The sequence below is a fragment of the Phocoena phocoena genome, chromosome 16 (genome assembly GCF_963924675.1).
Source record: "Phocoena phocoena chromosome 16, mPhoPho1.1, whole genome shotgun sequence".
Taxonomy (NCBI): domain Eukaryota; kingdom Metazoa; phylum Chordata; class Mammalia; order Artiodactyla; family Phocoenidae; genus Phocoena; species Phocoena phocoena.
Window position 1 is genome coordinate 62191363 of NC_089234.1, and position 12833 is coordinate 62204195.

The 12833-nt window shown below is 51.7% G+C and overlaps 1 protein-coding gene across 3 annotated transcripts in view; it reads left to right on the forward strand.

The window, feature by feature from the left end:
- LRRC20 (leucine rich repeat containing 20) overlaps positions 1–3863 on the forward strand; it is a 58093-nt gene extending 54230 nt beyond the window's left edge. For all 3 annotated transcript variants that reach the window (XM_065894589.1, XM_065894591.1, XM_065894590.1), the window contains one exon: positions 3709–3863. In XM_065894589.1, coding sequence (XP_065750661.1) covers positions 3709–3863 — 155 coding nt within the window. The remainder of the gene's footprint in view (positions 1–3708) is intronic.
- Positions 3864–12833: the final 8970 nt, after the last annotated feature.

Below are 12833 nucleotides of genomic sequence, written 5' to 3' on the forward strand. Positions count from 1 at the left end.
TAAATCAGGGGAAAGAGATACACTTAATCCCCGCCATCACTGTCCTTGGGCAGAGTGGTTTGGGGAACGCTGCAGACCCTGAAGAGGCCAGCTCAGTGAGTGGTACTTGGAAAAGACAGGCTGAGGACTCAGGCAGCGCTGCTGTCTCTAGGCCTGGAGTCACGGGGATTTGCTCCAAGCCTGGGCTGCAGCTGGTCTTCGTGCCACGCCCAGCAAACCTCGGCAGGGGCATCACAGGGAGACCCTCCTCCCCATCTCAGGAGCACCGGCCACTCTGCAGCCCTCAGGCCTCCCTGGCTGAGGGGTGGAGGAGTCACGGAGTCCAGAGAGAGAAAGTCCTTAGCAACCCCTAGTTCTTGCTTGAAGGCAGGCCAGGGTGATCTGACGTCACCTAGGGGATAGTGGACGGTGAGGAACCTGATGAGGTATCGAGGGTGGAGGATTCTGACTAAACCAACTTAGCAGAATTCTTGCTAAAATTGGACAATGAGAGATGAACACTGAAGCACAAAAGTCAGGCCTAGTTGAAAAATCCAGGGGAGCTGGAGCAGAGTTAGAGGATCATTGTCAGCATGGAGAAGCCGAGGCCCAGTTTCCTTATCTGCCAGATGGGTCATTATGAAGAACCACCTAGCACAGGGCCTCAGATATCAGTTCCTAGAAACAGCCTCCTTTCTTGGGCCCTTTTTTTTTTTAAATTGGCTGTGCCCCGCGGATGTGGGATCTTAGTTCCCCGACCAGGGATGGGACCTGCGTCCCCTGCATCGGAAGTGTGGAGACTTAACCACTGGACTCCCAGGTCCCTTGGGCCCATTTTAACAAGGTGTTAACCTCCCTGGGCTTTGATTTCCTCCTGTGCCACATGGGGTATAATACCCTGTGAAATGACCTGACTTCTTAAGAGCCCAAGGCAAGAGGATTTTCTTATCTGGATGATCAGGGGCAGAGGGGATGGTGTGTCTGTCCCGCCTGCCCAGCTGCTGGCTGTGCTATTGGCCATTACAAAGCTAATGTGCTAATGTGGAGAAGGGGAAGCTTCCAAGTCATTAGCCCTTCTCTTCCCAGCCATTCACTGGTAGGGAAATTGGGGGCCCACTTTCCATGAATAAAGACAAGAAATGCCACAGGCAACCCCTTCCTTCAGCCCCCACTCCAGCAGCCGCCCCACCCAGTAAGGGGCCTAGAGGAGCAGGCTGCTGGCAGCTGTGTGATGTGACATTAGCATGCGGATGAGCTCCAGAGGAAGCAGAAGGTGAGCAGGAACTGAGAGCAGTTGATCTTGCTTTCCCTCCCCTCCCAGGAGTAGCATCTGGTCATAACCTTGCATTCTAGAAACGCCTTATCTCTGCTTCTTTCCCTACCTGAGCCTCCACGTTTGCCTTGGGCTCTGGGTCCCTCCCCATCGCCTCCTTCACGGCTCCTGTCCTCTCATTCATCATGCAGGTTCCTGCCTGTCAAACAACAGCCCCACTTGCCGCACTATAGCCAGTCTCGCTTGGGACCCAGCTCCCGACCACGACCCACCCTAGTAACTCCCTGCCGGCTGCCCAGAACGTGTTTTTGTACCCACCATGTCTATGTGCCAGGTATAGTGTTTGGCCCTGGGGATTCAAGGACAAAGATAGACTCTGCTCTCAGGAGGTTAAGAGTTGCCCCTGCCTCCAGCACTGGACCCGTGGCCTAACGAACAGAGCCAGCCCCCAGGGAGCTCAGAGCCACTCACCCCAAGGTGCTAAGGGAGGGCAAACTCCCGTGATCTGTGATCAGTGATCTTTCATGTTACTATTGCAAAAAGACTGTGACTTGCTGAAGGCTCACATGATGGTGAACATTTTTTTTAGCAATGAAGTACTTTAAAATTAAGGTATGTACGTTGTTTTTTTAAACGTAATGCTATTGCCTACTTAATAGACTACAGTATAGGGTAACATAACTTTTATATGCACTGGGAAACCAAAAAAAATTCATGTGACTCGCTTGGTTGCGATATTCACTTCATTGCTGTGGTCTGGAACCAAACCCGCAATATCTCCGAGGGATCACTGTACAGATATTCTCTCATTCATCCTTAAACAACCCTGTGAGGTATATACTATTATTACCCTGATAGGAAGTTTATTTTATTATTTTTTTAATTGAAGGATAGTTGATTTACAATATCGTGTTAGTTGTAGGTATATAGCAAAGTGATTCAGCTCTACATATATATTTTTTTCAGATTCTTTGCCATATAGGTTATTACATTCTTTCCCATATAGGTTGAATATAGTTCCCTGTGCTTTACAGTAAATCCTTGTTATCTATTTTATATATAGTGGTGTGTATCTGTTAATCCCATACTCCTAATTTGTCCCTCCCCGACCCCACCTTTCCCCTTTGGTAACCATGAGTTTGTTTTCTATGTCTGTGAGCCTGTTTCTGTTTTGTAAATAAGTTCATTTGTATCGTATTTTAGATTCCACTTAGAATTGGTATCATATGGTATTTGTCTTTCTCTGTCTGACTTCACTCAGTATGATAATCTCTAGGTCCATCCATGTTGCTGCAAATGGCATTATTTCGTTCTTTTCTATGGCTGAGTCATATTCCATTGTATATATGTGCCACATCTTCTTTATCCATTCCTCTGTTGATGGACACTTAGGCTGCTTCCATGTCTTGGCTATTGTAAATAGTGCTGCAATGAACATTACGGTGCATGTATCTTTTCAAATTAGAGTTTTCATCTTTTTCAGATATATGATACGAAGTTTAATAATTTGCTTTAGGCACACAGTTGTTATGTGGCTGACCTGGGACTTGAACCAGAGACTGAGTGATCCTAAAGATTAGGTGTGAGGAACCATAAATGTTTTCAAGTATTAGTATAGCTGCTGCCTTGTTCTGGTCCTTTTTTTTTTTTTAATTGAGACAAAACCATTTAAAAGTGCACAATTCAGTGGCATTTAGTGCATTCACAGTGTTCTGCACCTGTCAACTCTAGTTCCAAAATACTCTCATCACCCCAAAGGAGACCCTGCACGCATTAGGCAGTCACTCTCCAATCCCCTCACCCCAGCCTCTGGCAGCCACTAATCTACTTTCTGTCCCTATGGCTTTGCCTATTCTGGACACTTATATGAATAGAATCATATACTCTGTGACCTTTTGTGTCCGACTTCTTTCATTCAGTATAACGTTTTCCAGGTTCATCTATGTTGTAGCATGTGTCAGGCTGATTAATATTCCATTGTTTGGCTATACCACTTTTTGTTTATCCACTCGTTGGTGGACATTGGCTATTGTGAATAGTGCTGCTGTAAACACGTGTGCACGTATTTGGATACCTGTTTGCCGTTCTGCGAGTTCCACTCAAGAGTGGCATGGCTGGGATAAGTGGTAATCTGTGTTTAACTTTTTTTTTTTTTTTTTTGGCTGCCTTGGGTCGTCCTTGCTGCGCGCGGGCTTTCTCTAGTTGCGGCGAGCGGGGGCTACTCTTCTTTGCAGTGCGCGGGCTTCTCACTGCGGTGGCTTCTCTTGTCGCGCAGCACGGTAACTATTTTTTAGGATGCTTTTCTGCATGTGGTTGTAAGGCCCTGGTGGGCCCCAACGGCCCCTCACACAGGGCCGGGTGCTGGGCACTGAGCCCATGTGCCTCGGGCGATGCAGCCTCCTTCTTCTCTGCCCGCTTGGCTCCAGCCCCCTAATCTGTCCCTCTCTCCCTGACAGACGTGCCCGTGGAGAAACTGGCTGCCATGCCCGCCTTGCGCAGCATCAACCTGCGCTTCAACCCGCTGAATGCCGAGGTGCGCGTCATCGCCCCGCCGCTCATCAAGTTCGACATGCTCATGTCTCCGGAGGACGCGCGGGCCTCCCCACCCTAGGCGTCCCTCCTCAAGCCCGCCCAGCAAGGGACAGAGGCCACCTGGCCTGGCGCCCTGAGGGTTGGGAGTCCCAAGAGCCCATGGGAGGCCAAGTTTGGGGGGCTGGGGGCGGGCGGGCTGAATAGCGTGTGGCGGGAGGGGTGTGGCGGTCCAGGATAGATAGCGTAGAGCAGTAGTGGGCCCTGGAATGCCTGGAGGGAGGAGGCGAGGAGGGGGCTGGGGCCCAGACTCTGGGCACTCACAGCTTCCATGCAAACCTGGGCAGATCCTCTGAGCCTTACAATTTGAGGAAAGGGGCAATGGCAGGGGCTTTTGCCTCCTTTGGGCTCCCTAAAGGCTTTTGGGGGAACACATGCCTCCAAGTTACCTTCAAATCATTGGTACCTTCTGGGCCCACGGATGAGCATCGCTGAGCGTTTTCCAGGCCCTTGTGGGTTCAAGGCCTTGTTTCTAGTGCTGAAAGCCAGTGGCTGCCATAAGAGGGACAGAAGACGATCTCCATCTGTTTATTGATTCCTGAGAACCGACCAGGCTGAGGCCTTCCACAGTGCCCCATCCTCAGCCCTGTGGGTCCCTGGATTGGCAGGAACCTGAACCAGGAGTCATGGGAAAGCTGTGGAGACAGTGTGGCCCTACACTGTAGCAGGGTTGAGAACATTTGTATAGGAGCCCAAGAACCAGCAGACTGGCAAGTGGAGAGCAAATCAAGTAGGCTCTGTCCTTCCTCGTGACTAAGAAATCGGTGGGGTAGGCAGTCAGGAGTGCCCCATCCCTCCCCTGGGCATGAGCGGGGGTGCCTGGCATCAGCCCTTCTGCTGCAGGAGACGTGGCCCAGAGAGAAGCAAAGCCATTTGCACCTGCGCCACCCTCAACAGTCTCCCTCTGGCAGGAGTCTGGCTGCCTTGTCACTGGTCCACACAGGGGCAGAAGGCACTATGGACCATTGGATTCGTGGCCAGCCAGCTCCCAGGCCACCACCCAGAGCCCTGATGACCTAGTCATCTCTAGGCCCTCAACCTGGAGTCTAGAGTGTGGCCAGGTAATTGCGTGACCAACCATCTCTGTTTGCCCGGGACTTAGGGCTTTCCTGGGACGTGGGACTTTCAGTGCTAACACTGGGATGACACCCGGCAAACGGGCAACTGGTCCCTCTACCAGGAGAGAGCCTGAGGCTCTTGCTTCCTGACAACACCTGTGGTTTGGAGAACCTCTGACCCCTTGATCCCCAGGTATCTACCTCCCACCTTCTCATCTGTGGAGCAAGCAGACTCAGAGCCCACCTTGCCTGGTCTGTGGGAGACACCTGAGGCCCCAGGACTCAGAGCAAGCCAGGCTACCCGGAGCGTACATTTGTGGACCAGGGACCAGTCTTCCACTCCCAAGGTTAGGCTGTTCAGAGCTCAGACCACCGCTCAGAGCACTAACCCTTGATCAGAATGCTCCCTGTTCCATTCCCCCTCTCCAGCTCCGAACCCTGCCCCTGCTCAGGCCTTCTGTCTCCTGGCAAGAGGCTGACAGGTTGGGCCATTGTTGGCCCGTTGCTGAGCCCTCGGTGTTCATGTTCACCCTGCTCATCTCCCAAGGCCTGGTCGGTGAAGCTCTGGAAAAAAGGGTTTTCAGGGTGAGGAGGCTGAAACGGGATCTTCTAGGGCTTCCGAGTTCAGCCATGGACGCTGGGGACAAGTGAGTCTGCAGTCCAGCCTAGGCTGCCCTGGTCCCCCCTACCCCCCAGCCTGTGTCTTGGAGTGGGGTTTCTCCTTGTCAGAGAAGGGGCATACTTTTCCGACACGCACAAAGGCGTTGTATGGCTAGAGCTTTGCAACTCAAGTATGGTCCGTGGGCCAGCAGCATTGGCGTCCACGGGAGCTCGTTAGAAACGCAGAATCCCAGGCCTCACTCCAGACCTCCGGAATCAGAACCTGCATTTCAAAAGATCCCCAGGTGATTCCTATGAGCACTTTACTGTTTGAAAAGCAGAGGCCTGGGGTGACCCTCGGGATGTCCTCAGAGTGGAGGGTGAAGGTTCTCAGCTCTCCCCCTGCCCTGTCAGGGGTCCGAGTCTGTGCTCATCCCCCTCCCTAAAGCAGTCCCCAGAGACCTTGGGCCTCTTAGATCTTTCCAGAGTCTGTGTGGCACTCCCAGTGAAGGGACTGACCCAAAGCCACCAGGAGAGGAGGGCTGGGTTTGCCCGGCCCTCTGGAACCCTGCCTTTGTGGGTAACCTCTGCATGCTAAGCTGCTGCTTCCCCAGGTCCTCACCTCAAGCCCTCTGAAGGGGATGCTTCTGGAAGCTGTTTTCTACTCTGTTTGGAGAGTTTGCCCTTGCCTGCTGGGAAAGCTTGGGCATCAGAGACGGCCCCAAATCAAAGCCCACTGTGTGAGTGAGCCCTTAGTTTCAGTCTGCAATAAAGAACACGTTGGTTTCATCTGCCTCTTGGTGTTTGATTTATTCTCACAGCACACATCTCTCGTGGCCAGAGTGTTGATCCCACCATCAGCAAAGAGGAGGGGCTGCCCCTCTTGCTGGAAGTGGGAGGTAAAGCAGCTCGGCTGGGGTGAGGCTTGGAACGTTCACGGTGGGTGGAGGCACGGCCAGGCAGAGTTGACGCTGTGCTGCTGCAGAGCGCTAAATATCAGCTAGGGGAGGCCCCGTACCTGCGGAAGCATGAAGGGACCTGCTGTGCCACCACTTCTCCTGGACTGATGCCAGAAATTCTACCCTTAGCGAGTGATTTCTCTGGGTCCAGAGTTCTGAAGGAGGCGTCTCTGGACCAGCAGCATCGTCCAGGGAGCGGGTGAGATAGCTCCCCCCAACCCCCATATCTACAGAATCAGATGCTCTGGAGGTGGGGCCCAGCACTCGGCTTTAACAAGCCCTCCACGTGTTCTGATGCAAGTTAGAAACTGCTTCTGGGTTCAAGGTTTAAGTCAGTTTTTGTTTTCTAAATCTGGGAGGTCAGCCTGAGTTTGCCTTGAGTTTTAGGCTAGACTCGCCATCATTTTTATTTAACAAACACGTATAGAGCTTAGTGCATACCAGGCAGTGTCCAAGCACGTTACAGATATTAACTCATTTAATCCATCGAAAAGCCACAGTGAGCTCTGTGAATTGGACAAATACTTTTCCCCTCTCTGGACCCCGACTGCTGTCTGTAAAGGGAAGGGGCTGTACTAGGAGATCCCTGAGCGCCTTTCCACAACTCACCTGGTCACTGTCTCTCTGATTCTGGGGGCTCTGCTATAGCTGTCTTCAGTGGACTAGCCTGGCCTCAGGCTGCTGCCCATCCCCACCCCAAAGGTCAAGCAGAAGACTCCCCCTGACTCCGTTTCTTCTTGCTGAATGCTGGCCCACCAGAAATATCACAAATTGACCCATTGGTCAGACAAAGCTGAGCCGACTCTTCTCCCAGTAAGGGACAGATTTACTACGTCTTCCCAGCGTGTCAGCATGGGGAGGGCAGAGTCACGGTAGTGAGATTTCGGAGTCTGGTTTCAGGTGGGGCCTTCAGTGCAGGGGAGGACGCCTTGACTAGGATTGCATAAAGATTGTGATATAGTTTAGCATCGGTGGACACAACAAAGAGACGTTTTAAGGCGAGGAGTTCAAAGAGTCTTAAGTCTTAAGCTCTCTTTTGATGCTATTTACTGAAGAGTCGGGCAGTTTGATGTTCATTTAAATGATTCTTTCTGGAATTTCCTAGAATGAACAACACAGTGATTTACAACTTTTACTTCCTGGGCACGAGTTTCCTGGAATAGTCCTGTTATGTTGAAGAGGATGGGATGCAAAGACTTATTAATGTCGAAGGTAAGGTATATGCGACTAGAGAGTCGTTTTGTTTTGTTTGAGAATACAGCTGACATATTATATTAGCTTCAAGTATATAACAATGATTCAGTATGTGTATATACTGCAAAATGACCATCACAATAAGTCTAGTTAACATCCATCACCACACATAAAGGGTTTTGGTCCTCAGGCTCTCCCAAATTCAGTGTTGGACGAAAGGGCCTTACTTTGGAGCTGCCATTTACATGAAACCTGCCTGTCCCTTCTCAGAAAGCTGGCCCTGGGCGGGGACCAGTTCCTGGAAAGGGTGAGCATTAGCAGGGGCCCAGATGGCCTGGCCAGAGCGCTGGGAGAGTTGCCAAGGCCTCGGGGGGCAGGCCTGAGAGACCACGTCACTGTATCGCTGGGCAGGTCATGGGCTGGGCCGGGCCCAGGGGCAGCCGGATCATGCTGTGGACATGTGCCTCAGGGTCGGGTGGGCTGGACCCATCCCTCAGAAAAGGCACACAGCCCAGATGCTTTAGGTCCAAGCAGGAGCAGTCACTGACCGCCTACTGTTTGTCAGCACTGGGCCAGCACTTGTATGTTTTCTCATTTACTATCAGCAACAGACTCTTGGTGCTCACTCTGCAGATGAGGACAGGCGTAGGGCTTGGGGGTTGGTGTGTGGCTCGGAAGGAGCAAAGCTGGGGTTTGAACTGGGAGGCTGGCTCGGGTGGGAGAAGCGATTGCTTTTTCCAACTCACACGTTCCTTCTCCCATCACATTCCTGTGAAGAGCCTCTGAGCCTTGCTTTCCTCATCTGTAAAATGGGTGCAAAGACTGCCTCCTATAAAGCCACAGGTGGTGTAGGTAAGTAGCCCTTGGTGATCAGCATTATGCCCATTTCACATACCCGAGAGCTTCCTCACCCATCTGCTTACACCTGCCCTTGTGTGGACAGCTTTAGTGCCCTGACAAGAACCTTGCCTCTCTCAGGCGAGCACAGAGCTGTTTGTCACACATCCCTGGGGCACATCTGGATGCTGATGGGCACATCTGGATGCTGATTCCCACAGGGAATGAGAAGACTGACAGCTCACTGCTCCCCCCATCTTCACAGTTCAGGGACCTATGAAGTTCTGCCTCGGGCTACCAAGGACAACTAATAACTCAGGACAATGAGGCATTCAAGGCCTTGGCCAGGAGCCAGTTGGGGTTCATGCTACTCTGTGTACATCCAGATTCTTACCAGCCAAGAGCACCCTGGCACCCTCTCTCCTGTAGACAGGAAGCACTTAAATTAGGGTGCCTTCAGGGGTGGACCCTGCAGGACCGCCACACCACACAACTCCAGTGGTGCCAGTCAAAACGCATTCTAGCTTATAGACGCCAGTTACCTAGAAACTAACGTGCATGGGCTCCGGGAGTTGTACAAGGGATGTCTGGACTATATAAGAGATTCAGTCACGAGGATCTTTTTAGATGCAGGTTCCAGGCCCACCTGAGCCCCAGACTCAAAGCAGGGCCCACACCTCTGCACCTTAATGAGTCTCTGTTTCTCCCTCACACAGCACCCAGAGTATCCTTTTATTTTTATTTATTTATTTTGGCCATGCTGCGTGGCTTGTGGGATCTTAGTTCCCTGACCAGGGATTGAACCCAGGCCCTTGGCAGCAAAAGTGCAGAGTCCTAACCACTGGACAGCCAGGGAATTCCCCAGAGGATCCTTTTAAATCCTAAGCCACTGTCTGCCCATGTCCCACAGGGGCTCTCCATGGCACTTCAGTGCAAAAGCCAAGTCCTTACAGTGGAGTTTAAGACCTGGCATGGTCTTCCCACCATTACTTCTCTGGGCTTCACTACTTCCCCCTTCTTCACTGTACTCCAGGCACACTGGCCTCCCACTGTTCCTCCATCCCTTGGAGTGGTGGATGGCCAGTATGCATGACCTGAGGGAGGATGGGCATCCCCCAATCTCCCCCACTAGCCTGTCACTGTGCCTGAAATCCCACCAGAAGGAGAGCATTGCTTTTGGCTTAGCATCACCCTCTCCCTGAGATCCTATTCCAACCCTTGACAGGATTGCGAAGGGGATTCTTATAGACAAAGCTCAGAGGTTGGATGGGACTCTCTCTCCTCAGAGCTTGATTCTCAGCATCAAGAGCACCTGAGGGCGTGTCACACCTGCAGAGGCTGGGTCCCTCCCCTTACCTTCTGAATCAGAATCCACATTTTAACCCCCCACATGATCCATGGGCATGTTAAAGTTTGAGAAGCTTGGCTTTTGATGACTCTGTGATCCCCTCTCCCCTTCTCAAAGTCCCTGTGATAGGCAGTGCCAAAGTGTAATTTTGGTACTTGCAGTGAGTCTTGCAGTGGGTCTCTGCCTTGCCCGCATATTAGGATCACCTGGAAAGTTTTGGAAAAATACTGATTCCTAGGCCCTGCCTGCCAGAAACTCTGATTCAGTTGGTCTGCACTGGGTCCCAGCACTGGTGGATTTTTTTCTTAAAAGCTCCCTTGTGTGATTCTAAGGTGCGGCCAAGGTTGAGAACCACTGGCCTGTAGAGATTTAAGAAGTTGCCGGGCTTCCCTGGTAACGCCGTGGTTAAGAATCTGCCTGCCAATGCAGGGGACATGGGTTCGAGCTCTGGTCTGGGAAGATCCCACATGCCGCGGAGCAACTAAGCCTGTGTGCCACAACTACTGAGCCTGCATGCCACAACTACTGAAGCCCACGCGCCCAGAGCCTGTGCTCCACAACAAGAGAAGCCACCTCAATGAGAGGCCCGTGCGCCACAACGAAGAGTAGCCCCCGCTCACCAAAACTAGAGAAAGCCCACGCGCAGCAACGAAGACCCAACACAGCCAAGAATAAATAAATAATTAATTTTTAAAAAAAGAAAGAAGTTGCAAAAGGGCCCTGAGCTGAATTCAGCCCACAGATGTATTTTGTTTGGCCTGCACAATGTTTAGAAGTAATTTTGAGTTAGTTTCTCAATAATTTTAAATTGGGAGCTGAAATTTTTCATGAAAAATACCTGGGTCTCTGGCTCCTGAAAAATCAGAAAATCTGGCAACCCTGAACCTACATTCTGACGGCAGTGATCTCCTGGATCTGGAAGCCAGGCAGGAGTGCCCTAGTGGCCACACCTGGCCACATTCATTTATGCACTGGCCTCACCTGCCCCGCCCCTGTAGGCCCCCAAGTCTGACACCTGGTTAATGTTCAGCCTGTGCAGAGGGGTGTCTTTCCCTAGGAGGACAGGACAGCAGGCGGAGCGGCCAGCAGGACAGGGGAGGGATGATGAACCGATTTAAAAAGAGGTGGGATTTCCAGGTTTGTGTCCACTGGGAGCAGATTAGGGATCACCAAATGATTTGCTTCTAATTCCACCTCTGTTTTCACAAGAATGTGGACTTAAGCAACTGTGTAACTTGCTCAAGGTTACACACTAAGCAGAACTTGTTCTAGAACCGGAGGCTCCTGACTCCCAGACACAGCATCACACAGCCTAACACATGGCACACTGCCAGCCTGGACTTCAGCCAGGTTGCTTGGCTAGGCCTCAGTTCCTCCAAATTCACCACAGCCCATTAAACCTTCCCTCCCTTGGCTGGCGGTTCCTGTTTTGCTTTCTCCAAGGAGAAAGGCAGTCCTTCAGTTATGCGATTGCCCCTCTGACCTCCCTCAGTGCCCCCATGAAGCTTGATTTAAGAAGATCACCCTGGGCTACCCTGGTGGCGCAGTGGTTGAGAGTCCGCCTGCCGATGCAGGGGACATGGGTTCGTGCCCTGGTCCGGCAGGATCCCACATGCCGCGGAGCCATGGCCGCTGAACCTGCACGTCCGGAGCCTGTGCTCCACAAAAAAAAAAAAAAAAAGATCGCCCTTTACCTCGTCCCCCGCCCTTCCCTTCAGACCCTTCTCCAAGCAGGGGTCCACATCGATTCCAGTTAGCACAGGAAATGCTCCTCCCTTCAAGGACCTTCTCAATCCCACTGCCCTCCTGCCAGCTCCTGGCATCCAGCTTTTCAGATGGAAATCAGTTCCCAGGAAGGTGAGGCTGTCTGTGCAAAGACTCCCTGGGGCACAGCACTTGAACCCAGCCACAGCTGTTGGGGGTGGGGTGGGATGGGAAGCAGCTCCCCTGAGCATGAGAGGCGAGGCCAAGGGCTTGGCCAGAATGGGCATAGCGGGAAGCCCTGAAGGGCAAGGAAGTGGTGGGGCTCCTCGAGATGAACAGGGATTGCTTCTGTGCCCTGGATGACTGCACTCATAGTTGCTCCCAGAGGACCAAGAACCTTGAGGGTAGACTGGGGTGGGGGGCAGCAGGGCCAATACCCTAGGAGTCCAGAGGAATGTTCTGCCTCTTTCCTCCACTGTCCAGCTGTGTAATATTGGGTAAGTCATTAACCTCAGTAGCTTCACCTGTAAAAGAAGAGTGACGATGCCTGCTTGACTGAAGGTTTGGGGCTGGGCAGTACCCCAGACTGACGGGCAGGTGAACCTGGGAGGAGGCATGATCTGAAATAGAGCAGTGGCAGTCAGGTTTTCCGGGAGGCCCTTTGGAGGAGGGAGGGGAGTGAGAGGAGAAACTTTTTAAATCTTCATGGAAAGACCTTTACCCAATCTATCTGTGTAGCCTTCACCCATAACTTTGGGGATAAGGAAGGACACTGTGTCAGTGGTACTTGCCTTTTTATCCTCACAGCAGCCTTGAGAAGATGATAAATCCCATTTTACAGATGGGGAAAATGAGGCTAGAGGGCATAAGCGACTTACGCAGGGCAACACAGATAATAAATGGTGGAGACAGAATTCACACCCAGGTCTTTGTATCCACGGCACTGCCCTGCCTGGCCCTCAAAGCCTGGACCAGTGAGTTTGTTTTGAATGGTGCCACATGTGCTTGGGCACGGTACAAAGTTTCCGATGGTGAAAGAAAGAAGTCTGTAGAAGAGGAGGGGGAAGGAAGGAAAAGAGGCTCTGTGATCCAGAATGATTGAAATAAAAAAGACCAGGTGGGGGAATTGACCACAAGCTTAAGTTAATGCACCGGAATGATGGGGCTGCTAAAGGAAGAAGAAAGGGAGGGGAAAAAAGAAGGAGGAACCGAGAAAAGGTGAGACTGAACTATTCAAAGCCTAGTGCCCACATAAACAGAGCTCATATTTATTGAGCACCTTCTATGTTAGG